Source organism: Lutra lutra, chromosome 14 (genome assembly GCF_902655055.1).
Source record: "Lutra lutra chromosome 14, mLutLut1.2, whole genome shotgun sequence".
NCBI classification, from domain to species: Eukaryota; Metazoa; Chordata; class Mammalia; order Carnivora; family Mustelidae; genus Lutra; species Lutra lutra.
The window spans coordinates 14,471,763-14,495,964 of record NC_062291.1 but is presented as its reverse complement, the minus strand read 5'-3'; the positions used below and the strand labels follow the sequence as shown (position 1 = coordinate 14,495,964).

Sequence of the window (24,202 nt, the reverse complement as noted above, 5' to 3'; positions counted from 1 at the left end):
AAACTAGGGGTGCCTGGTGGCTCAGTGGGTTAATCCTCTGCCTTCGGCTCAGGTCACTATCTCAGGGTCCTGTGATCGAGTCCTGCATCGGGCTCTCTGCTCAGCGGGGAGCCTGCTTCCTCCTCTCTCTCTCTGCCTGCCTCTCTGCCTACTTGTGATCTCTGTCAAATGATTAAAAAAAAAAAAAAAAAAAAGAAAGAAAAGAAGAAGAGAAAACTAGACGGGGAAGAGGAGACAGAAGTGTGACGGCCGTGGTGGGACAGGGCAGGGCAGAAAAGGCACCGAACTGGGGCTGGGGCCCCGAGGAACCTCAGTCCCAGCCTTCACCAGAGGTCAGTTAAGATTGCCACCAGAAAAATAAACAGAACTGCCACGTCACTTACACACACATACACGCACGCACCTGTAAGAGTGAAAAAATATGAAGGTAACCACTACTAGATTCAGTTAAAAGAGCTGCAAGTGTGTTAGGAACATGGGCTGGAGTTGGATCAGGGTTGGGGTGGGGGGCAGCTAATGTTTTTCCTAACAACGTCTGCAGAACCATTTTATATTTTAGATTGTATACATGTATAAACGTGCTGACACTTTTTTTAAAGTTTAGATTGAAAGTTTGGCCCAGTTCTGTCACAACAATGGATAAAGAGGAGAATGATGGCCAAAAAAGCTTAGACAGCTTTTCGTTTTATATTATTTTAGCCTGTCCTTCTAAAACTCTGTTTGTTACACTAGAAATCCTCTTCTCGGGTACCATCATCCCATAATGTGCCCTCCCGTTTTAGCATGAAAATACTTGTGGGGAACCTGTACATGTAGGGAAGAGGGAGACGTTATAAGTAAAACATAACACCAAGAAAAAAAAAAAAACAACCCAGAAATTAATGCTGCATTTCTTACAAGTGCCCTTAAAACTCCTAAGCTTTCTTTTAAAACTATCTTTTCCCGTCGGTCAGGTCTCTGCAAGGGGGCTAGTCTCTTTAAGCTTAGTGGGCAACAGGAAAAGAAGATAGATAGTTACAGCCACGTAAAACATTTTAATGATGTTTAAAAAAGCAAACAAACTAAAAAACAAACTGCAAAACAACAGCAGCAGAAACAAGTTACCATTTTTTTCCCTGTGCATCACACACATAAATCAAGTGAGAATCAGACTGGTGGGAAACACAGTTTATTAGTGGACAAAGGGGTATGAGCCACTGGAGGCAGATAAGTCTGTCAAACAAACAGAAATACAAATGGACATCCCGCGTCAAGTTAGCAAAGCTCACAGAAGCCGGCCACTGCGAGGGCAGGCACAGGGTCACCCATCTCAGATGGGTGGGTGAGGAGGAGGGGACATGCTGGCTGCGGTTGCCGGGGGCTCACGGGAGCAGGCAGAGGGGCTCACTCGCCACTCAGCAGTGTGAGCCCCGGGGGGTGGATCAGTCTAAGCCATAACCTCCTCACCAACAGCCTGGGGACTCACAGCCTTATTACGATTGGCGAAGTCCCCCGCAAAACTCATCATCGTTATTGACCAGCAACATGAACGGCATGGCCTGGGACCCCCATACACGGCTTCTAGAAGTCTACCTCCAAGATATGACCCCAAACAGGAGAGAAAGCTTTACGCACAAACACTGTGATACTATTTATAAAAGCAACAAACTGGAAATAATGCACCCAGTAAAAGCTAGCTAGCTAGCTGTCCCCTGGCTAGTCCAGGCCCAGGCCCCACCCGTTCTGAAAACACTGGGAGTCCCGGGAAATAACTCTGGGATATACGGAAATGTACAGAATCTTCGGGGATGCACTGGGCTTGCACTACAGGGACTCAAAGGCACTGAACTAGGCTGGCTGTACTTGTTTTTTTTTTTTTTTAAAGATCTTTTATTTTTCATTTGAGAGTGAGGGAGCTCGCGTGAGCAGAAGCAGCAGGCACAGGGACAGGGAGGAGCAGACTCCCCGCTGAGCGGAGCTTGATCTTAGGACCCTGGGATCGTGACCTGAGATGAAGGCAGACGCTCAATGGACTGAGCCACCCAGGCGCCCCTGTATCTGCTTAATAAATTATGAAAGAATAAGTTTACAATGCTTGTGCAGTAAGTGTATTTCACAAACATTTTCAACTATGGAGGACAGGACAACACATTTGGGATAATCAACTATGTTTTTTTAAAAAGTCTAGAATGTACATTCCATACGTTCACAGGTTTGCAGGGAAGATGGTAGGATTCCTCCCAGTCTCTGTCCCCAAGGGACTTCCACTCCTGCTCCTTGGGCTGGAAAGAGAGGGACTGTTTTGGAAGTCTGCCGTTCTGCGGTTCAGGTGGCCTTGGCATGCAGGCGGGACATATGGAAGGGAAAAAACAGGAAACTCATGGCTTATCTCTCCCACTTCTCATTTTGGTTTCCTTCCCCAATCTGCCTGCTACTATCTTCTAGAGTCCTCAAAACACTGCTCCGTACATTCTGCCTAGTGGTTTTGATTTGGATTCAGGGGGAACAGCATGGAGTGTGCGCCCCCCCAGGAGAAGGCTTCTGAATGTTCACTTTTGAAAGCAGAGACGTTCGGCAGGACAGTCACATGATCACTTTCTCAGTGGACACTACAAGGCTGTGAAAGGAGATCTCAGATCTATACCACTACATGAATTATGGTCTCCTAGGGACAGAGAAAGGTCATTTTTTGGTGAAAATCAAGCCATTTTCTTCAGTATCTAATGAATGGCTCACAAATTAAGTAAACTGGCCAAATGCTTAAGCAAGAACAAGGCAATGAAAGAAAGCCCAGGCAAGAGAGTAACTTCTTACCAACACAGACCACTCGAGCACAGTTAGAAACCAGGGAGCCTTCGGTTTGTAAAAACAAACAAAAACATAAAAACCCCAGAAAACCCAGTGTTCTCTTCAGTGCCAAGTAACACAGCGCGCTGACGGTAACTCAGTTTGCAGATGGCCCCGCAGACTGCACGTGGAGAGCAGGGACACGCACCGAGCTTCACCCCCTACCGGCCCCAGAGGGGAAACCTGCAGCGAAATCCCATCCAACCATGCTGCATAGATCAGTGTGGCTTTGGTACAACTGTGAAAGGGTTAAAGGTGAGCCGTGGAGCAGACACTTTTCGTGTACCTTCCCCGCCCCTTCCCCAGGAGCCCTGGGAGGTCAGCACAGCAGGTCCTATTCCCTGGCTGCTCAGAGCTGGGAAGGGGGCCCAAGGTCCCGGACACCATCTGCGAACCCTCTGGAACACTGCACCCCACCCACACCCTGCCGGGCCACCCCCATCTCCCCAGCTTGCACCAACCAGGACCTGGATCTACATGAAGTAACTTCCTGGAGCAGCCCAGGACCTCACAGAGGTGACATCCTGCTGTCACGCCCCACACAACAGTCATGACCAGGCAGCTCTCTCCCCAAGTACACATTCACTCATTCAGTGAATCCACCTACTATCACCAGGGCAAGGAACTTTCTGTCTTATTCCTGAAGAACCACCTCACTGCCATACAGAAATCTATCTGTGCGCAGAGAGCTGCTCGGAAACAGGCGGACAGCAGTCCACACCCGCTAAGGAACCCAGCCTCGAGGAACAGAGGGACCCGTGGAACCCCACGTCGACCCGTCCTGGGCAGCCTGCCATGGAGAGGCACACACTGCGTGCTGCCCTCACGGGACAGGGAGTGTGTTCACGAGCCGGACGGATGCTCTGGGGACCACAGCGGCCTCATCATTTCATACCTGTGCCTCTCACCAGCTCTCAGACCTCCTCACTCTCGCCTGACAGGGAGTGGTGGGGTGGTTTTAAGTTAGAAAACATATCAGCTTTCGCCTGTACAGAGACTCCAACTTTACGACAGAGTTTTCCCATTAATTCTCTCGTCCTCTCCTCCCAAGGCTGTCAGGTGGTTGGTGCAGAAGTTATGTCCATTTTACAGATAAGCAAATAAACAGAGAGGCTCTTTCTCCACTTCACGCAGTGAGTCGCCAGGGATCAGATCCAGATCCTTCCTCTCACCTCAGCAAGCCTGCCTCTGCGTCCCAACAGAGAGCCTAGTGTTGCTGCAAACGCCTCGCCTAGTGACGGATGCCGAAGGTATCCCCAGGCTGCTGCCGTTCTCACGAAACGTCACTGAGACGCAGGTGCACACCACTATTTGGTAATGATCACCTCCCCTACCCCCGACCCAACCACTGAGTGTTTTTTTTTTCCTATTAAGAAAAAACTTTCCCATTCCTACAGATGTTATTCTCAGGGAACTCCTTCCTGCACCGATGATGCATTTCGCGCCTCCTCAAACAAGGTGCTCCCACCTGGACTTGAACTCTGCTTGCTCTGCTCTGCCCCATGTTGGAGCGAAGCTCTAAGTGCTCCAAGTGTCTCCGAGTCTGCTGTCGGGAAGCAGCGAGGAGTGCACAGCCCACCCAAGACCCAGGTCAGGCTAGAGCGTCCAGGGGCTCTGGACAAATGCCCTGCCCATTCTAGCTTCCCATTTCTCCCACCTAGTGGGTGGCAAGAACCCCCCCCCCCCGCCCTCAGCCCTCACCACCCAAAGCGACCACTGACGTCATCAAGTGCTCTCCCATCTGATGGCAGCACCCCAACCCCAAGCCCTTCAGGGAGCGCTCCGTGCCTGGTAGCCAGCATGCGAAACCGGGGCATGCTCCCTGAACAGGCGGCCCTTCCAGATTCTCACCCAGGGTCACGAGAAGCTTTTCTGAACTCCTCCTCCACGTGGGAACTACCTCATTCCTGGGAAGATTTTGTCTCACCCACAAATATCATATTCACGTAGACTGGTCTGAAGTACAGAGATTTCATGTCTGAGAATACAGACATCCTCTTAGAACTCATATATGCAACTTTAGAAACGACTTTTCCCTCCATTAAGCCCCGAAGGATTTAGCTCCCTGTAACCTCTCCGTTATCAAACGTATCCGTCCATTCTTCTACTAGGCTGGCTTTTTTATTTTGGGGGAGGGATGTCTCTACAATTATCAGCCATGAAACACTAATCCCCAACCAGCCTCCCTTCCCCTCAGCCCCCGAGTAAAACCTTTAATATTTTTTTCATGACCTCTCGTAAGGTGACTTATCAAAACTTCATGAAATCTCCAAGTTGGCTATGGATTTCCATTCACCCAAATTTCTGCCTGTCCCGTTGAAGAAATCTAGTACTGTAGAAAGGCATGATTACCTCTTTCTTTAACAAAATTATCTTTGCTTCAAGTGTTGAGAGATCCTTTCACCCTACCTGTTCATGAAGTAAAAATTTAAAAAAATTTTAAATTTAAATTTAATTTAAAAAATTTAAAAGAGCTCCCTCAGATTTTTGTTAGGAAACTTCTGGATCTACAGGGTACAGCTCTTCCTCGACTTGATGGTGTCAAAGCCCAATAAACCTATAGTGAGTTGAAAATAACCTAAGTCAAAAATACATCACATAACCAACCCAGTAAAGCTCATGGCTCAGCCTTGCTGACTTTATTCTAGATTTAGTTTAACTTTTTTTTTAATTAATTAATTAGAGATAGAGAACGAAAGGAGGGAGAGGTGGAGAGGGAGAAGCAGACACCCCACTGAGCAGGGAGTCCGACATGGGACTTGATCCTGGGACCCCAGGATCGTGACGTGAGCTGAAGGCAGAGGCTTCACGGACCGAGCCCCCCGGCGCCCCACCCTGCTGACTTTAAACATGCTCAAAACGCTCATGTTAGCCTACAGTTGGGCAAAACCATCTAACACGAAGCCCAGTTTATGACCAAGTGTTGACTGCCTCACGCACGACACTGAGGACGGACCCCCGGTGAGAAGCAGAGTGGCTGCCCAGGCGCCACGGCTCCAGCCTCACCAGAAAGGATTGCTAGCCCAGGAAAGGACATGCATTTCACGCAAGCTGAGGCACGGCTTCCACTGAATGCGCATGGCTTTCCCAGCACCGCAAGCACGGAGCCACCGTGGGCGGGTATTGTCTGTACAATGAACGGCCCCAGACCCTTCACTTGGACTCATCGATTATCAGCATTTTGTTACATCGGCTTTCTTTTCCCTCTCCTCTCTCCTGGACCAGGTGAGGACAAGCTGGATATACCAGGATGCTTCACGCCGTATGTAAAAGCGAGGACGTCGTCTTCCATGGCCACGAGCCTCAATGTGTAACATGGAGGCCCGAGGATCGCAGTCTGCAGACATCCTGACTCAGGCTCCCGAGGGTCTCAGTGCATCCTTCAAAGCATCTATACCCCAATCCAGGGTCCAGCCAGAGAACACATCTCAGGGCTTCTTGACATGGCCTTTGCTTTTAGACCCTGATATTTCTGAAGAGTCCAGTCTAGTTTCTTTATAGAATGCCCCTTGATTTTGTTTCATTGGATTGTTTTTGTGCTCAAGGCCAAGTTGATGTGACTGGCAAGACTATTACAGAAATGGTGTGTCCTCCTTAGCACATCGCACTGAAAAGCATCTGATACCATTTGCCTGTGACTGGTTTGGTCACTTGACTATGGAAGCACCTGCCAGATTTCTCCAATGAATACACATCTCTGTCCCTCTATAATTAATCAGCAATTTGTGTGTGTGTGTTTAAGATTTTATTTATTTATTTGACAAAGAGCACAAGCAGGCAGAGAGGCAGGCAGAGAGAGAGAGGGAGAAGCAGGCTCCCCACTAAACAGAGAGCCCGATGCGGGGCTCGATCCTAGGACCCTGAGATCATGACCTGAGCTGAAGGCAGAGGCTTAACCCACTGAGCCACCCAGGCGCCCTAATTTGTGTTTCTCTTAATGTACGTAAATATGATGCCCCCAACCTTTGACTCAGTGGCCTCGGCACCCATTCTTGGTTCCTGCTGGAATTACTACTGCAGTCACTGCAAATGGTAATTTTCTGTTTCTACTATTTCTTTTCCATCTAGGAGCTGCCCTTAACACTAATTTTTAAAAGGTTTTTTACTAAAGTATTATAATCAATTACCGCCATTATCTCACTAGGATCCTCCAACCGTCTCAAAGCTGGCCGGTGGGAACCTGCCCAGGAGGAAATATGGCTTCTGGGCAAACGGCTGGGCTGGTGATGTCCAGGCAGCTCCAGTGCCCCTCCCTCAGGATGCAAGTCCCACCAGCCACCCACCTGCGGGTGACACATGGGTAATGTTTCACAGAGACATCCATACCGCCATCTCGGAGGCTCCTGAATGCCTACTGGATGCTTTCTGACTCTGGTGACCTCCTCACACGCGATGGCTGCTGCCATGTTGGAAACCTCTGTCCCCTGTCCCATGTCCCCCAGACACAGCGCTCTCTGCCCTGTCCACACCCCCACGCTGGTACAGCCTTACCTGCTTCCCTCACATACACAACAGAGAAGCAGCCCAGCTCCTTGCCGCACTGCTTGCCCCCCGTGGTACCTGGGGGGCAACAGGCCAGTGGAGCATCCCTGAACTACCATCTCCCCCTCCCACCCTGGCTCCCTCGGAAGGACTGAATCCAACAGTGCAACAGGAATCACATGTGGCAGGGAACAGGAACACAGGATTTGGCATCACTGTGGGTCCTCCATCCTCCCTCCAGTGTCCTTCCCGTAATGTGCAGGGGTCCTTCTAAGGGACACACATGACCCCAACCTCTTCCTCCTTCTTCTCCTCCAATCGCTCCTGGCTTCCTTCAGCCTACATCTTACGAAGGGTGACAAGACCCTTTCAAGTTTGTCCACACATGCTTCTCCGGCTTTAGCTCTGGCCACTCGCCACAGGGTCCCACACCAGGGTCACTCCCTTCCCTTGACCCCCTCCACACCCTTCCTGTTCTCCCCACTCCTCTGCTCAACTACCCCCGGCAAACTTCTGCTCGTCCCTCTGAGATCTGGCTCAGAGGGCATCCCCTTGGCACAGTGGACACCCAGTGGTGTCTGCCACTCTCCGGGGGTGCCACATGAGGTGATGGGCAGGGCTTGGCAAGTCAGAGCGATCTGCTGGGTCACGGGTCTGTCACGGCATCTGGGTGCCCAGGAGGGGGACACCTGTGGTATCAAAATCTGTGGATCCTCAAAATTGACCCCACACAGGGCAGTTTCTCTAGAAATACTCGCTCAGGAGATAATCAACCTGCTTGGGCATCATCTACAATCTCCCTGCCATCTAGGAGAGTGAGTCCCCCTGGTGATGGCTCTTCAGTAAAACCATTTGGGGGTGCCAGGGTGGCTCAGATGGTTGAGCATCAGACTCTTGACTTCAGCTCAGGTCATGACCTCAGGGTCGGGAGATCAAGCCCCGCATCAGGCGCCGTGCTGGGCATGGAGCCTGAGAGTCAGGAAAAAACAAAACAAAAAAACATTTAGAAAGTTGGGGCGCCTGGGTGGCTCAGTGGGTTAAGCCTCTGCCTTCTGCTCGGGTCATGATCTCAGGGTCCTGGGATCGAGCTCTGCATCGGGCTCCCTGCTCAGTGGGGAGCCTGCTTCCTCCCTACAGCTCTCTTGGTCTCTCTCTCTCAAATGAATAAATAAAATCTTAAAAAAAAATTTAGAAAGTTGAAGGTTTATAAAATCAGGTAAAACTGCATGTATCAAGCGTAAACTATAAGGAAACAGGAATAACTGTACAAACAGCACGATCAGAAATGCAGAAGACAAATGTACACGAAGGACAAATATGCAGAAGCATCAACAGTAAACAGGGCCAGGAATGATGGTAAAAATTTTCCTCTTTTTATATTTTTTCACTGTATCTATAATAAACCTATAGTTTCTTTAAAATGGAAAAAATAATCTTTTTAAGAGAGAGAAAAAATGATTTTGCATATTTCTATTTATTTTTGCCCCTGAAAAAAGAAAGAGAATTGTGGAGAGAGACAGAAGAAGGTGAAGAAGAGGTCTGGGGGGGCGCCTGGGTGGCTCAGTGGGTTAAAGCCTCTGCCTTCGGCTCGGGTCATGATCTCAGGGTCCTGGGATCAAGCCCCAAGTCGGGCTCTCTGCCCCGCAGGGAGCCTGCTTCCTCCCCCTCTCTCTCTGCCTGCCTCTCTGCCTACTTGTGATTTCTCTCTCTCTGTCAAATAAGTAAAATCTTTAAAAAAAAAAAAAAAAAAAAAAGAAGAGGTCTGGGAAGGGGAAGGCTCAGGAAGATTTGTGCAAGAAACAGAAGTGAGAACAAACAAAAAGGCAGGTTATGCTGACAGTAAGAAATGGGGAGGCGAGCAGAAAATGAGGTCAAATCAGGCATAGACCACTAAGGTTCCACACACTTGAATGGGATGACACGAAGCTGTTCCAGCAACAGAAGTGCTGATAAGGGGGCGCCTGGGCGGCTCGGTGGGTTAAGCCTCTACCTTCGGCTCAGGTCATGATTTCAGGGTCCTGGGATCGAGCCCCACATCGGGCTCTCTGCTCGGCGGGGAGCCTGCTTCCTCCTCTCTCTCTCTGCCTGCCTCTCTGCCTACTTGTGATCTCCATCCAATAAATAAATAAAATCTTAAAAAAAAAAAAGTGCTGATAAGGGTGGCAGCTGATCACAATCCCAAGAGCGCAGAGGGCAGCTTGCCCCATTCACGCTGCACCTGGAGAGCCTGAGAATGCACCAGGGAGCTCGAGTGGTTCCCAAGAGTGTGTGGCCTTCCCCGATCCACCCCCCGCCCCACCGAAGCCTGCGATGGTGCCCGAGAGGAGGCCCCAGAGGAGACCTGGGAGGCTGGGGACCAGCACCGCTCAGCTGCAGGGTGCAGGACAGGCCCTGACTGTTCCCATGCGGGTGACAGAGGACGACTGACAGCAGGAGAGGCAACAAGGCCCTTCTGTCCTCACTCGGTGCTTTCCTGTCCCGCTGAACCGTTACCCCAGGGGCCGCCCAAACATAGCCCTTGCCCTCCGGGGACTCTTCCCAGCTCGGGAGGATCAAGGCACTAAAAACACCGTGTCACCCTGTGCAGTGTCCTGCTCTGATGAAAACCCCTCTGTTCCAAGGTTTGCAAACCTACGGTCGCCATGGAGACCACAGAACCTCACTCTAAACCGAGCCCCGGATTAACTCCTGCAGCTACGGAGATGAGAGCTAGAAACAGCCAAAGTTATTTCCCCCGTCGGCCTCAGGCTGTCTGGATCCAGGCCCAGGGTAAGTGGCTTGTTTTTTCTCCCCTTTTGCAGTTTGCTACAACAGAAAAAACTTTCTTGCAGGAAGCTAAGAACACTGAAGAATTCTCAAATACTTCTGCGGTTTTTTGTTTTCTTAGGTTTTTTTTTTTTTAAGGGAATCCTAAAGAATAGGACCGGGACGACGAGCAGGTGCACTCTGGTTTGTGCACGTGCTCCCCGCAGGGAAGCTCTGGTGAGCGGAACAGGCAAACCCCGGCGACACAGCCCGGCAGCCCCCGCTGCAGGCCCGTCCCGCGTCCCCAGGCCACAGGACAAGCGCGGCCCAGAAACTCCTGTGGGAAGTGAGCGTGCCCGCTGCCCCGTGGCTCCTCTCCGGAGCGGGAGCGCAGCTGGGAAAGGGCCCCGCTCTCCTCCCTCCTCAGTTCCCATGACCGCGACATCCTGTCGGGTGAAGCGCGCGGTGACAGCCAAAGAACGAACGAGCAACGGGAGCAACCTTCGGGGTTCCTCGACCGGCCTGCTGGCCCCGGCTCCATCGCGGTCGCACGGCGTGAGCCTGGCGTCAGGGGAGGAATGACACGCGCCCACGACGGGGCCAAACGGGACGGCAGGACCGAGTTCACCGAGTGTTTTCAACAGGGAAGGTCTGTGCGGCCCAACTCGCCACGCGGGCCTGGGAAGCAAACAGTCACCGACAGGTCGGTCGTGGGACAGGTCAGTTATGGGGGATGGAGCACGGTGAGGACACCAGCTTCTCTTCTGACCTCCACGTGCCATTCGGCACCCACAGAGCCCCTGATGTGTGGCCGCCCTCATTCTCGGACTCCCTGGGACAGTGCTGTGCTGCCCCCCAAGGCCCAGAGGCCCTGAGCAGCGAACACAAGAGCCACATGGCGGGACCAGCGGGGTGTGAGCCCCTGCCTCCGACCTCTGCTCTTCCTGTGACTCAGCCTGTATAAAGATACAGATACGGCTGAGAAGCCGCCTCACTGGGCAATGGTTCAAGGGGGAGGCTGCTGTGGGGAGACCCTGAAGGGAGCCTCTGGGCAGGGATGACTCTCGGGGGGGCTCCCTTTGGTCCTGACCGTTGAGCCCCGGGTCTCTGGGTCCCCCCTCTGGCGCTCCCTCTCCCTCTGCCACTAGCCCGGACTGGCCAGTGGATTCCCTGGGCTTGGGCCGCCGGGCCAGGGGCAGCAACGGCCTCCACGGCCTCCCCCGCCTCCGGAAATCATCCTGTCTCATCTGGGGAGTCTTCCTGCCTGAGGGGTCTCCAGAGCCCACTTTCTATTTAGAGAGGAAATGGAGCAGAGAAAAAGGCTAATCGACATGACAAAGAATCAAACGGGAAAATCCGGAATGTGGGCTATTACACAGAACCACCCATCTGATCTCTGCGAGCTACAGATGGGGAGAAGAAAAGAAAGAGAAAGGACTGCCCTAGAATTAGAGACTGAAGAGACATAGCAACTAAACACAAAGACCTTGGCCCCTAACTTATACAAACCCTTCTTTTAAAAAGGCATTTTTAAAACAATCAAGCTATTCTATGAACTAGGAATCGCCCATGTTCGACTATACCAACAGCATCAGAGTTATCCATAAAACGCCCAAAATATTCAGATTCAGATGCCTACTAAAGCACATAACCATCAAATGACATTGTCTGACATTTGTTTTAAAATAGTTCCAAAAAAAAAAAAGAGAGAGAGAGAGAGATGAAAATGCAGCCAAGTGTTGAGAGCTCCTGGATCTGGGTGTTGGGCTCACACAGGCTCCCCATACAAGCGTCTCTACTCTGAGAGATGCATGTGAACGTTTTCAGAATATAAATTGTTTTCTGAATCCTTTCTTCCAAGAGCCTGTTCTACAAAAGGAGTAATTAGATTTAACAAGTCCCTGACTAACTGTTTTTGCTAAGCTGTGCTTACATTCCATCCCCTCCTGTGTTCCTCTACTTTTAAAAAATCCCAATTTCCAAATGACCGTCATGAAAGGATGGCCCAGGGCAGGGTTTCTGGCAACACCATAAACAAGTGGCACGTTCAGCTGGCTTTTTTTGCACAGTTCCTGCTGTGACCTCTGTCTTTACCAAGAAAAACCATAACTATTTATAGCCACAGGACCTTGGCTGGATTTGCCGGTGACTTAGGAGGGCTCTCTGAGCACCAGTGCTAACCAAGCTTGGGATGGCCGGCCACTCAATGGAGTGGCAGAGAGGTCCTCAGGAGATCGTCCACACGGCACAACCCCTCCACGTCACACCCCTGACTGTGGGCTGGGCCCAGCATGCCATGTTCCCTGGTGGAGAAACTTCCCCATGCACAGACTCCTTGAAGGAGCTCAACTCAACTTGGTCAAACACTCATACTATCCACCTACTACTGAGAACAAGCGGCTTATCAAGCCAGGCTCCCGCCAAGAGTCTCCATTACTGGACCTTCACTGATCAGAAGATACTTCCTACAACCCAGCAGCCAAGGCAGCGCTCGAGAGTTCTCACAGAGGCTGGAGAAGACGTGAGGCTGGCTTCTTTGGAGGAAGAGGGAGCAAGATGGGAGGCGCAGGGTGGGGTGGGAGGCTGCAGATAGAGATTGTGGGACTACTCATTCTCCATACGGCTTCTCCATAGTTCAGTGAAGAGTTTGAAGCCAAAACAGAGTGAAGTAGGCAACCAGCCATCTTCCTGAGCACACACCTCAGTCTAAGAAGGGGCCGCAGTGAAGCCTGTAACCTAGAGGTATCCGAAATTTCAAGTGATAAAGACACCACTTTGAAAACCTGGTGAATTTTTCCACCCCCTTTCCCAGTTCTAGCAGACAGACTTTTCCAGAAAGAACAAAACTTAAAGGGGAAGAAATGAAAGCACATGGGTGTTTTACTGACGCAAAGAAATGATTGCCAACACACCGCAGTGTCCCCTGCATCCTCCTGACCTGGTCAAGGAAGCCGGCTTCTTCTGATTCTTACTGAGTCAGATCTTAGTGGCCAGCAAACATTTGTAAAACTGAATCAATCTTCTGCTAACTATTTCAAAAGTCCCAGTGGTCTCCCTAGTTGGAAGCATCGCAAGGTCAAGGTTAGGGGGTCAGGAGCACTTTGTGGACCCGACGGACAGTCAATGAGAGAGGACTGGGGTTTATTTTAAGGGCAGGTCTCTGTGCTACCTGATTAGATCAACAGGGCAAAATGTGCCTCCAGGGAACAGGGACCCTGCCTGGGTCGGGGAGGGTGCAAGGGAACAGGGATGGTGTCTCCAGCTCTGCAGATCTCCACTGTGGGATTAATAGAAAGAAGGGAGACCTACCACCGGAAGCCCAACTTTCCGTCCAAGAGCAGCAAAAAGCATCTAAAAGCTCCTGGATCTGTGTCAAGGGATCGAGTAATAATATCTTGAATGTCTGGCAGGAAACCAGAGAGCTACACCCACACATGGGGGCCTCCCTGCCTCCAGAACACTAACAGACTATGTACACTCCCAACTGGGGTGCACTGGTGGGCGTGGAGAGTCCAAGAAGGGGGGGCGCGCACGTGCCCTGCCATGTGACTCTGTAACATTCCCGAGTAAGGATGCAGGGCTTAGAGGACATTCCAAGGCAATGGTCTCCTCCAGCCTTAGTTGGAGGCCCCCTGGGCAAGAGGACACACAAACAAGGGCCCAGTTTACCTTCGGAGAGCAGTTGAAATGCATGCCGGGCACCGGGAGGGTGGTCACGTACATGGTGATACAGCGGTACAGGTACAGTGTGCCGACGATGCAGAAGAATCTTCTGCTGATGATGGACCTGGAAACACAGGGAAACACAGGGAAACAGGGCACTCAGTCATGGAACTCAGCAGGCACAGTGAGGTTCTCAGGGGCCCAACACACCAAGCCAGCCCCCCAGGGACTCAAGAACCTGAAGTAGGAACGTTCTAAGCAGAGCTAACAGTAGAGTGCCATGGGGGGTTGCTGACTGTCTCAGGGTGGGCATGAGGTGGGGGGGTGCTGACTGTCTCAGGGTGGGGTGGCCAAAGGAGCATGAAGGGCTCTCCATTGCTGCTAACAAGGTTTCCTGAGGCCTTACGCCCCAGCTGACGTTCACCGGCTGGGTAAGTGGGGCCCCTTCTGAGTCATCCCAGCCGACCCCGTACCTGAGCTTCAACAATGACAGGGTAGAGTGTGTTTTCAGTCATAAAAAGGGAAGAGGTTCAGAACACGAAAATGGCATTATAGTAAGAATTCACAATTTATCTGACCTTGAATGAGTCAAGGAGATCTCTGCGAAAGTATGAGGTCGGGAAAGGAGCCCGTCTGGTCAACAGTAAGTGACCTCCCACCTCTCTCCGAGTGGGAACTCTGTAGCCGTGGGATAGGCCACTAACCGAGGGGCCCTCAGTTTCTGAATCCGCAAATGGGGGACAACAACAGTAGAGATCACATATGGAAAATTCCAGCCTCAAATGTCTAGGTTACGTGTATGAGTCACAAAATAAGAAAGAATTAAAAATCTTTCCAATTTCAGCTGATGAGTCATTCCAATGAAATTATGTGACAGACACATGTGAACAAGCCTGCGTTTGGTAACTTTGCCTCCAGTTCCCTGTTGGTTAACTAGATTAAGTTGTACTAGCTTCGGTGGAACCTTGGACAAAACATTCCCTCCCTTTCTACTCCTGCCCTGTTCTTCGTCAGTCCTGTGGGCTCCTCTCTCTCAAGTGGGAGGAGTTCTCATGTTTCCTTGGCCTGGGACAACCTGAGTTCAATATACAAAAAAATCTTAGAAACAACGGACAGGCTTTTCTCTGAGATACTGAACATTTACTCTGTAAATCACAGGGCAGAATGGACATTCCTACTGAAATGCGAGTCTGGAAGAGAGCTGGTATCACCTGCATTTTTTAACAAGAGGAACAAAGTAACGTGTCAGTTGTGTGAATAAAAAATTTAAGAAAAAACGGGGGATGCCTGGGTGGCTCAGTCGTTAAGCGTCTGCCTTCGGCTCAGGTTATGATCCCAGGGTACTGGGATCGAGTCCTGCATCGGGCTCTCTGCTCAGCGGGGAGTCTGCTTCTCCCTCTGCTTCTACCGGGCCCATGTGCTCACTCACTCTCAAATAAATAAATAAAATCTTAAATAAATAGATTTTTTAGTACCCCCTGCATTTCATTCCTAACTGCAGCAGTTAAAGTGGGTCACTTATAACGTATGGATAGAGCTCAGTGTGTTGTCCCCCCACCCAGATTTCTGAAACTGGGTCAGACCTGCTCACCATAGAGGCATCACCGTCTCCTAGCAAAGTTGTGCGTGCCACCTCTGAGGACAAGAATTAATTCAGCATACAGCTGTCTTGTGAAGGTATGTACCTTTAATTTTAAGTATGACAAAAAGCACAACACAATGAAACAATACGAAGAAGAACAATGCTAGAGAGTAACACTAACCCCTGTAATGTCTGACCAAGAATACTCCAAACACCAAAGTGAATTTTCCATTGTGAGATAGAAGGGTCATCTCTCTTCAGAAGGAAATGCCCTCTCTTAGCCCTCCTGCCTTTCCAAACAAATTATTTGCAATTTCACTTGAACCTCACAAGAAAGATCTAAGACAAAAAGTGGTTACGTTTATCTGGATCTATTATCTCTTCGAGAAAGAAAAACAAGGTGACCACTATCAGCCCACTTGGGCGAAGATTACAATTAAGATTACAAAAAGTTTTAAAAGTAACAAATGCGGAAGATTCAGCCACAATTACTCTATGACTTGACGTAAAAAGTCAAGTGACTTTATCATGTGATTTCATCAATATTAACAAGGTAAGTTGAGAGCGGCTGTTTGCAAGAATGTTATCTTTGGCATTTACTTAATCTTTTAAAAATTAATCTTAGAATAGCTTCAATATATAATGTTAAACCAGGATCTCCTCGCACAAGCTTTAAAAAAAGTAGGTTATGAAAGTGTTCCGAAGAATTCTACGCACTTAAGGCATTTTCTTTATCAAAGATTTCATGCATTACAATTTTTACTTACTCAAGAGATTTAAAAGTTCAAGATGGCATGTGCTGGCCCCAGCAGCACATAGACAAAAATTGGGATGATGAAGGAAGACGTGTTTAAAAAAAAAAAAGGGTTAAAAGTGTTAAAATTTTTAAAAATGTGACAAGGCAACAAAACACCAGAGAAGACGTGTTAATGAGATATTACGAGAGATGAAGTGAATGCCAAGGACAGGACGCTGCTCTAATTCTTAAAACCACACTGGGGTTCTCTGACATGGGGTCCACTCTCCTTTCACACTGGAAAGAAGCCTTCTCCCCAGCCCCTCACACTGTCCAATGACTGGGACCTTGGGGGCGACTTGCACTTGGCCTCAGTTATCTGTCTTGCAAAGATTTGGGTAATAGGCTCTTAACTACTTTTCCTGAGAGAGAGAGAGAGGAAAAAAAAAATCCTTATTTGTTAAATATGATTATAAGGAAACATGAGTAAAACTGTTACTATTTTAAAGATAGTTATGAAAGACTCGTTAGAAGAACATGTTATGGGGCACCTGGGTGGCTCAGCTGGTTGGGCGACTACCTTCGGCTCAGGTCATGATCCCTGACTTCCAGGATAGAGTCCCGCATCAGGCTCCCATCTCTTGGGGAGTCTGCTTCTCACTCTGACCTTCTCCTCTCTCATGCTCTCTCTCACTCATTCTCTCTCAAATAAATAAATAAATAAATCTTAAAAAAAAAAAAAAAAAAAAGAAGAAGAACATGTTATGGCCAGAACGGATGACTTTATTAAACGTTTTAACATCTGTATTTAAAAAGGAGAACGTGAGGCGCCTGGGTGGCTCAGTGGGTTAAAGCCTCTGCCTTCGGCTCAGGTCATGATCCCAGAGTCCTGGGATCGAGCCCCACATCGGGCTCTCTGCTCAGCAGGGAGCCTGCTTCCTCCTCTCTCTCTCTCTCTCTGCCTACTTGTGATCTCTGTCAAATAAAAAAATGAAATCTTTAAAAAAATAAATAAATAAATAAAAAGGAGAACGTGCTCAAAACCTGATTAAATACTACCAAAACTAGCAGTAGGACGTTGTTTTTGGCGTTTGGCACAATGGTCTAAAATTCTAAAGAAAAAGAATGGTGGAAGAAATAACCACAACCACACTACTGTGTAAAATTTAAGTACAGAAAGTTCTTTCGTTTCCCACAAGTTGTCTCTTGCAACTAATCCACAGCCGGAAAACATAGAGTAATTCTGAGCTCAGACCTAGTCGGCAAGCTCTTTATGGAAGCTCCTGGCTTTGGGAGACACACAGGCCCTGACACACAGCAACGGAACGAAGCAGTAATCCTAAACCCAGAGGCAAGAAACAAGAGGGAGCGCACGTAACAGTGGGCACAGAGTCTGGGAGACCCCCGGCTCTGGCACAGTCATGGAAGCCAGGGCCCCATTCAGGTCCGGGGACCAGCTACGGCCTTGGACCAGGCACGGGAGCGCATCGCCACACGGGCACTAGCTCCACCTCTAACAAAGTCTCACACGGTGACCTGGGCAGTCCTGATTACTTTCCTTGGAACTCTGCTTCCTCGCCAGCAAAAGGTTGCCTTACCTCCTCCTTATGAATCAAAGAAATGCTAAGGAGGGGTTTTTCCAAGCTGTTATTAACAGCAGCTAGGGTTCTGCCAAATTTCTCCTCTATGCTGAGCACTGTGCCATTTAGTCCTTAATGTCACCTGCAGTGCAACGTGACCCTGTTTCACAGATGGGAAAACTGAGGTTCCGAGTGCAAGCTGCCTACAAATGTATCACACAACACAGAAAAGACTCAGGAAATGGTGTCGGACTGTGAGGAAATCCCAATTTTACCTGAGACGACACCGTGTGTACTTAGAGATGAGCTGACATCCTAACACATTTAAGTTATGTTTAAAAATTTATTTAAACTCAGGGGTGCCCTGGGTGGCACAGTCGATTAAGCGTCCGACTCTTGGTTTCAGCTCAGGTCGAGACCTCAGGGTTGTGAGACCAAGGCCAGCATCAGGCTCCAAGCTCTCCGGGGAGTCTGTTTGGGATTCTCTCTCCCTCTGTATCCCCCTGCTCACAGGCATGTGCTCTCTTTCTCACATAAATAAAATCTTTAAGATTTTATTTTTTATTTTATTTTTTTAAAGATTTTATTTATTTATTTGACAGAGAGATCACAAGCAGGCAGAGAGGCAGGCAGAGAGAGAGGAGGAAGCAGGCTCCCTGCTGAGCAGAGAGCCCGATTCGGGGCTCGATCCCAGGACTCTGAGATCATGACCTGAGCCGAAGGCAGCGGCTTAACCCACTGAGCCACCCAGGCGCCCCAAGATTTTATTTTTTGAGAGAGAGAGAGAGAGAGCATAAGCTAGGGGAGCAGCAGCAGGAGAGGGAGAAGCAGACTCCCCGCTGTGCAGGGAGCCCGATGTGGGGCTTGATCCCAGGACTGTGGAATCATGACCTGAGCTGAAGGCAGATGCTCAACCAGCTGAGCCACCCAGGTGCCCCAAATAAAATCTTTAAAGGAAAATCTATGTAACTCAAGATTTTTCACTCTCAGTGTTGTAGGTCATATTTCATATGGCACAACTCTTCAAAATAAGAATTTTGATACTACTTTAATAACTGTGTTATGAGAGTACTGAAACAAACCCTTCTAGATCGCTATCATGAAATGTGCCCACTTCCCGTCACTGTTGGCAGACTGCGCTCAGCTGCGCTTACAGCCCGTGTCTACTTGGTCCATCCGAAATGGCAGCCACACCTCAGTTTCTATCTCACCTGGACTTCTCCTTCTCCCACCTGCTGTCCCTAATTCCACCCATGCCACCCTAAAATCCATTCCACACAGACCAGACCAGCATCAGTTTTTGGAAACAGATAAACAGATTGTGTCCTTTGAAACCCTTTAATGGGGGCACCTGGGCGGCTCAGTCAGCTAACCAACTGCTTTCAGCTCAGATCATGATCTCAGGGTCCTGAGATCGAGCCCCACGTTGGGCTCTCTGCTCAGCGGGGATTCTGCTTCTCCTTTTCCCTCCACCACTCCCCCTGCTTGTGCTATCAAATAAAATCTTAAAGAAAGAAAGAAACCCTTCAATGGTTGCCAAATGTACTTTATTTTTTCTTATTTTTTTAAAGATTTCATTTATTTATTTGACAGAGATCACAAGTAGACAGCGAGCGAGGCAGGCAGAGAGAGAGAGAGGAGGAAGCAGGCTCCCCGCCAAGCAGAGAGCCCGATGCAGGGCTCGATCCCAGGACCCTGAGATTATGACCCGAGCCGAAGACAGAGGCTTAGCCCACTGAACCACCCAGGTGCCCACCAAATACACTTTAAATAGAATCCAAATCCTTTACCAAGCCCAGGAGGCCCCAGATGTGTGGGCCCACCTCTCTCCACCTCTTCTCCCACCAGTCTCTGTAATGTCCTCCAGACCAAAGTGTTGCTGGTGCTCTCGGAACCTACACTGCCAAGTCCCTCCCTCCCTCAGGTAGGACCTGGACTCCCAGGGCACTGCCCGTCACTCGGGGCTTGGAGACGAGCCCCTGGAGAAGCTCCCTGGTGCACTTCATCTCAGCCTCCTCGTTCAAGCTCTTCCCTACCACCACCCCACGTATATGTCCCATATGCCGCTGAAGCTCCCTCCACAGAGTTTTCTTTTTTTTTTAAACTGATACTCTCAGATGAGCTTTAATTTACAGTTACATTTTTTTTTTAAGATTTTTATTTATTTATTTGACAGACTGAGATCACAAGTAGGCAGAGAGGCAGGCAGAGAGAGAGGAGGAAGCAGGCTCCCCGCTGAGCGAAGAGCCCGATACGGGGCTCGATCCCAGGATCCTGGGATCATGACCTGAGCCGAAGGCAGAGGCTTTAACCCACTGAGCCACCCAGGCGCCCCACCACAGAGTTTTCAAATGTGTTCCCCTCCCTGTATTTCCTTGCTACGAGCCCTTGGCTTCCCTGGATTATGATAACTGCTCAGTACTCCCACTGAGTTCAAACGCCCCTCAACCTGACCCCGTTACCTGTTGTTTCTTGCAAACATAAAGCCCACCGCCCTGGGCAAAAGAGCCACTCATTATTCTCTCAGATCCTAGCTTCCTGCTTTTGCCCCAGATCTCTTTCCTTGGCCTCTCCCATGATCCTGGCTGCTACCACCCTCCCCATCCCCCCCAAATGCCACTTCTGCATGAAGCCTTCCAGATGTCCCCAAAGGGACAGCCCCACTCCATCCTCCCCAAAGGGACAGTCCCACTCCATCCTCCAAATCACTTCGGAACTTTGGTTCTACCTTGTGGTATTTTCATTCGTGCCGCTGGCACCACCACTGGCAACAGAGTGTCTCACCCCTTCTACAGGAGGAAGCTCTCAACACAGCCCTGCCGGCCTCATCTTGCCGTCCTGGGGAGACTCCCGACGGTACCTGTAGACACGCAGTCTGTCTCTCAGACCACTGCTTCTTTACTCCCTCTGACAGGCCCTTCCTGCTTCTCTCCATAAACGTTTCTCCTTTCAATTCTTTCCTAGATTGGCCAGAATTAATCTGCACTGATGCTTGCTCTGCAGCCTGCCGGCACGTATAGTGAAATGTACATTTGCTAAGATCACCGCTTTCATCCCAGCGGGACTGCAAACCCCTGGCGCCTGGGGACCAGGTCCTCCGTTCTCCTTGCCTGTCTCCTCGTCACACCCACCGGGGTTTCAGCTGCTCCAGGTGGAGGGCCGTGAAAACCCAGGGCTTAATTCAGTACTTTAGGAAAGAGGATTACAAGGAAAGGTCTGTGAAGTAAACAAAAGGGAAGGAATAAATGCTGCAAAACAAAGGGTAAACATGCATCTCTCCTGGGAGACCTAGAACTCATGTAGTACTTCCTACACGCCCTACACGGGGTGGACGGCACCCTCTGTGAATCAGGAGACTGGGACATGCCCCTGGACCCATCCCAGACACGTGTCTGCACGTGCAGAGTACCTTTCTGCCTTGTAAAATCTCTTTGAGTTGGCTTTTTAAATCTTTGGTACTAATTATTTTAACCATGTTCCTGCTTAGCGTCTATTACTGTCCCATTTTACAGATGGGAAAATGAGGGTGCGAAGAGTTTAAAGGCTAGCCTGGGGGCAGAGTTAGTCAATAAGAACCGCAACAGTCCCTTGTGTCCAGACTTTCAATTAGCTGCTCTTTTTACTAACAAAGTTGACAAGGCAAGGGGAAAAAAAGGTTACAGCTTCGGTTTCTCAGCCCCAGGTAAAAGATGAGCAGTACAATACAGTCGTCAATTAAGTGCAGGAAATGGTCCACGCTGGTTTAGGGAATCTGCAAAGAACAGATCACATGACAAAACTGTCCCCACTCAACCCATTTTTTATAAAAATGTATCACTTCCTGGATTAAATGCAGATCATAACATCAAGAAAAAATTTTACTCTACAAGATGTGAATGATAACATCAACACGATCTACTTGAAAGAGCTACAAAGAATTAAAGTCAAGGGGGCTTTGCTGTTTTCAGGCTAGTAACAAAAATGAGTACATATCTGAGTACGTATATACGTGTGCCTATAAGTACAGCACATGCAAACACCTGTATGTGTATACGTAACACAAACACATACCTGGTACACCCGATTTTACATAAACAGCTGTATGTGTACATACGTGATGCAAAGACGTACACATACCGCCAGATCTCTCCTGCACCAGAACCTAACTCAGGGGCTGGTTCGCACTGCTAGCGGAACAGAACAATTCATGTTTGCCCTGGGGCTAACGGATTAACCTGAAAAGTAACACGCTCTCATTTTCACAGAGGGTTTCGAAAACCGTAATAAGCAAATCTACCAGCAGCAGTGATGAACACTTACTGAATTTTAGGCCCAGCAACTAGCACAGGGCAACGCTCATGTGACACGAGCTGCTGCTATAACCTGTTTACTCATGTCGTAAGAACACGGGCACTAGGCGTCACTGTGGGCACTGGCAGCATACGGGGGAGCACAATGGAGACAGAACCGTGGTGCGAGTTTGCTCGTGGAGGAGGCAGACAATAACCAAGGTGAGTAAGTAATAAATGTAGATGTTATGATCTACATTTAATCCAGGTAAGTAAGTAAACACGGAGCGTGTTAGGTAAGAGTAAACGGTAAAACTGAGTGAGGCTGTCACGGGGCCAGGCGATGATGACAGGATGGGACGGGACGACATTCCAGACAGAGGCCAGCATGTGCACGTCTGCTGAGCATGTGGAGGGGGAAGGGCAGAGTGCTTGACGACCCGGGATCTGGCAGGACCTCCCCGGTCACCACCAGCCTTCTGGCCTCCAAGCTGTATGCGCTGGGAGAAGGGGGACATCCACCAACTTACTCAGAGAGTGACAGGTGTGTTCTGCTGAGCTGACAAATGGCACAGTGACTGGCAGGAGGCTCCTGCCCGGCCTGGCTGAGAGGGGACAATGGAGACCGAGGGCAGCAACAGAGATGGCCAGGAGCCCTGGTGGGATTCACAGGCCCCTAATGTCAAGAATGGGGGGGTCAGGCCTGAGATCGAGGAAGGGCAGGGATGCCACTTCTGAAAAGGGCGTGTGGTGGGACGCTGTCAGGCACGTCCTACATGTTACCTCCCTCCATGTGCGTAACAACGTTGAGACAGACGCTACTGCAGGACCCCCATTTCCCAGGGGAGGAAGCTGTGCCACCACAGTCATTCAGCAACTCGCTCAGGAAAGTGAGCAGCCCGAGGCCCAGGTGATCTGACACCAGCAGGGTTTACCGCTTAACCGAGCACGTGGCTGCCTCCATCGCAATGAGGACAGGCCGGTGGGGGACAGACATGACGACTTCTACAGCAGATCATCCCTAATGGATTTTTAAGAGAAGCAGGGAAAGAGGACATCCCTGGGTATGCTATAAAGCAGAAGGCAAATATAATACTATTTAAAAACACACTCGTATAGGGGCGTCTGGGTGGCTCACTCGGTTAAGAGTCCAACTCTTAGCTCAGCTCAGGTCATGATCTCAGGGTCGTGAGTTCAAGCCCCGCATCAGGCTCCGCATTTAAAAAAAACCAAACCAAACAAACCCACAGTCATATATATATTATACATATCTGAGCGTGCACAGGAAAGTATCAGAAAGGTTATAAACCCACTGTTTATGTCTGGCAACATGACAGGTAACTTTTGTTTCCTTTTTGTTTCTCATCTAAACTGCCTGTGGGGAAGCTGCTGGGACTTCCTTTTCTCCGGTGTTATAAAAAAAAATTAACAAATGAAAATGTGTATTGTCCCTATGTACCTGTTTGCTCTCTCCCCCTTTCTCCTGAGTCTCTGTTGAAAGCCTCTTAGAACGTTTCCATTAACTTCAAACCTAAACTGCTGTGGTTCCTGAATTTAGGGAGCTCCTCAGGGTGAATCTAGTTTCCCTAAAATTCCTGGGACCTAGACTAGCATGTAGGTCTTGAGATCCAACCTGGTAAAAATGAGAAATAAGAGGAGTCCACCTGCCAGCTACTGTGGGAACGAGACAAGGGAGGAGCAGGGGAGTGAGTCCCCTCACCCAGCTCCTGGAGTGACGCTTCTTCCTTGGTGATGGATGACGACCCTGGAGAAGGAGGGGGAGCAGGGGCCTGCACAAGCCTGGGAGGTCAGGGTCACAGAGGAAGGTAACAGGACAGGGAAAGGCCCCAGAGAAGGAAAGGAAATAGGATCTCCGCCCAGATGGCTTGCGGGGGGTGGGGGGAGGGTGGGGGAGAGGCACGGGGTCAGGGGTCAGAATCAAAGGAAGAGAACTTGCTGGAAACAGAAAGCAAGAAAATAAGGTTGGGCACTCCTGGTCAGCAGTCTTCAGTGGAGAAGTGTGACTGAGGAACACGACAGCTGACCTGTCAAATAAGGAGCCACGTGCCCCCAAAGGCCGAACAGAGACCTGCCAGAAGACGACCCCCGCGCTCTGCTGTGCCCAGTGCTGCTGGCTCGCCCTCGATCACTCTCCATCGACAACTGAACGTAAAGACGTCCTGACACCCCACGACAGACCAGCCTCGTGGTCCTCAGCACGAGGTCAATTTACAGTAAAGGCAACCCTCCCCTAGAGCGTGAGGAATGGCCCCCACTGCACGGGAGCAAGACGGCCAGCTTCCGGTCAGGTGCGCCACAC

The 24,202-nt window shown here is 49.7% G+C and overlaps 1 protein-coding gene across 15 annotated transcripts in view; it reads right to left on the bottom strand.

Moving 5' to 3' along the window:
• Positions 1-24,202, bottom strand: part of SGMS1 (sphingomyelin synthase 1) — a 269,326-nt gene that overhangs the window by 8,142 nt on the left and 236,982 nt on the right. For all 15 annotated transcript variants that reach the window (XM_047703349.1, XM_047703354.1, XM_047703351.1 and 12 more), the window contains one exon: positions 13,723-13,840. In XM_047703349.1, the coding sequence (XP_047559305.1) occupies positions 13,723-13,840 (118 nt within the window). The remainder of the gene's footprint in view (positions 1-13,722; positions 13,841-24,202) is intronic.